This window comes from Cucurbita pepo, chromosome 8, assembly GCF_057944985.1.
Source record: "Cucurbita pepo subsp. pepo isolate OVF chromosome 8, ASM5794498v1, whole genome shotgun sequence".
Classification (NCBI taxonomy): Eukaryota; Viridiplantae; Streptophyta; class Magnoliopsida; order Cucurbitales; family Cucurbitaceae; genus Cucurbita; species Cucurbita pepo.
In genome coordinates, this window is record NC_141805.1 from 9472421 (window position 1) to 9474946 (window position 2526).

Below are 2526 nucleotides of genomic sequence, written 5' to 3' on the forward strand. Positions count from 1 at the left end.
TCTGACTTCTTTTTTTTTTTTTTTTTTTTTGAAAAATACTTCCATTCATGAGTGAGTGGATGTCTACTTCTTGGATACGTTTTTAAAAATCAAATTAAAGCTAAGTTTTAAAATTTTAAAAAATAATTTAAAAATAATTTATCATTATTTTTAGAATTTGACTAAAAATTTAAATATTTAAAATGAAAGAGGGAAGAAAAAAATAAATGCAATTTTAAAAAATGGAAGTATTAAGATGTTATCTTCCGTAATTTTTTCTCATTGAGCTTGAAAGAACTAATTTAAGCTACCATTTATCTATCTTGTATTTTGCATTAATTGAATTTCTGTCAATGGCTTATACAAAAAGATCATTAATCAGAGTAATTGAACCTAGAAACAGTTCAATCAAACTCAAATCTCTCTTACAATGATCGAACTAAAAGAATGGAAAGTTTGTTGAATCTATCCTAATCTCTTATCAAATTAGCCTATGCGTTTATGAAGATTACAAACTAAACAATTTGTCAAAATGTATTTCAACCGAATTCATATGTTAATTCAAAAGCAGAGAAAATGTATCATATTAACGGGGGAGAAAGAACAATCAAAATGCCTGTTCTAATTAGAAGAAAAAAGCAAAAAAATTACGAGAAACTATATGCATAATGAAGCAATATCAAAGCATTAAGGAGAGGAAAAATAAAAATAAAAAATAAAAAAAAAAGGAAGCGAAGATCCACAGAAGCAAAAACCTAGAAGCGACGAGGAGGCGCAGCGAAGAAAGGTCTTCCATGGCCGCAGAGATCTCCATGGCAGAAATCGACCTTATCCTTAATCTTATGGAATCCGTCTTTGAAAACTCCGAAACCGAAGAGCAATCCGATGGCGACGGCCACCAGAACTAGGCAAGAGCAGAACATGCACACCTTTCCAAAGCAGCACATCGTCGCAGAGGCCGGATCTTGCTCGTTGCTGTGAATTTGTGGCTGGAAATGGCGAGGGAGAGAAAGAGGAGGGAGGAAGGGAGGGAGGAAGGAAGGAAGGAAGGAAGATGGAGGTGTTTTTGAAGGCGATGGCGGCTGTGGAGAGGCTTGAAATGAAGGCAACAGTTTCCGGAAAGCATTAGGGATTTGGTTTTGGTTGGGGAAGAAAAAGGGGAAAAGGAGTTGTGCTTTCGGGAGGAGGAGGAGGGGAGGATGGGTGAGGAAGACGTGGCAGTTGGATTAGGTGGAGCCGTTTGGTGGGAGCGTACCATCAGATTCAACTCCCCCCATTGCTCTCTAAAACAAAAGACTCTTCTAATTAAATTCTTTTTTTTTTTATTTGCTTAAATTAAAATTACAATTTTTTCTTTTAATAATTAATAAAAATACCCAAAATCACTCAATAATATCTTTAAATTTTTATAATTTATATTATTTATAATTAATTTTACATGAAAATAATTAGTATTTTATTTTATAAAAAGTAAAGTTTTATTAATATCCTTCCAAAATTTTTAAATATTTAAAAATATTTTTATCCGTTAGTTTCATGTTTAAAAAAGAGTTTTAGCGTTAATATATTTATGAAAATCGTCTATTATCTCATAAATCATCTCTAAATCTATGAGCGTTTACATTTGCATTTAAAACTCTATAATTAACTATTACGATTGCCCACCACCCGTGATAATGGTTGGTGTTATCCCTAGCGATGATACTCACTGGAGATGGTAACAAGAGTTGTCGACCATGTCATTGAATTTCTCAGCTTAGTAGTCGTTCGAAATGTGCACTATGTTAAAATATCAATAGGGTTAAGCCCTCATACTATAATTATGTTAAAAAAATGATTTAGAATTTTAGGAATAAATTCAGGAAAATGATTCAGTTATTTTAGAAAAAAAAAAAAAAAAAAAAAAAAAAACTTAAATTTTAGGAATAAATTGACGAGTAAATACCCCTCCAGCCTACTTATTCATCGTTCAAACCAATACAAAGTAGTAGTTTCTACCCAGTTTTGTAAATCTTTTCTCAATTGGTCTTAGTAGAGTGGGCGAGTGTTTCCCACGTAGAGTTGTGTTCAACACACTAATAGTGGGTATGTGATGGTCACCCGTAGTGGTTGTCAAATATGGTCATTAGCAATGGGTGTACGATTGTCTAACAATTGTGGTTGCCATGGTCAATGATGGGAGCGTGGTTGTCACTAGAATTATCTCCACAGACGACCGTTAGTAGTGGGTGCACGGTGGCAGCCGATGAATATTGCAATTATGGTTATTAGAGATGGTCACTACCGAAGGGTACACTATGGTCTTCATCTGTGCGTATGTGATGGTCGCTAGAGATGATCATCAGAGAAATTGACGGATGATATCAATGGTCGCTATTGATGAGTGATGATTGTCAACGATAGAGATGGTATGTAAGGATATTTTAGTTACTTTGATAGGTCAGAGGTTTCAACTTAAATACTTTTTAATAAATTATTTGAATTATACCCTAAGCTCTCAGCATTAATTATTCAACTTTTTAATAATAATTTTGATAATTTTATTTA

General features: G+C 33.2%; 1 protein-coding gene across 1 annotated transcript; it reads right to left on the reverse strand.

Annotated features, from left to right (window-relative positions):
- Nucleotides 1–502: 502 nt before the first annotated feature.
- Nucleotides 503–1182, reverse strand: LOC147791527 (uncharacterized). The gene has a single exon (XM_087126424.1). The coding sequence runs from the start codon at nt 924–926 to the stop codon at nt 735–737; it is 192 nt and encodes a 63-aa protein (XP_086982550.1). The 5' UTR covers nt 927–1182; the 3' UTR covers nt 503–734.
- Between the last annotated feature and the right edge of the window lie 1344 nt (nt 1183–2526).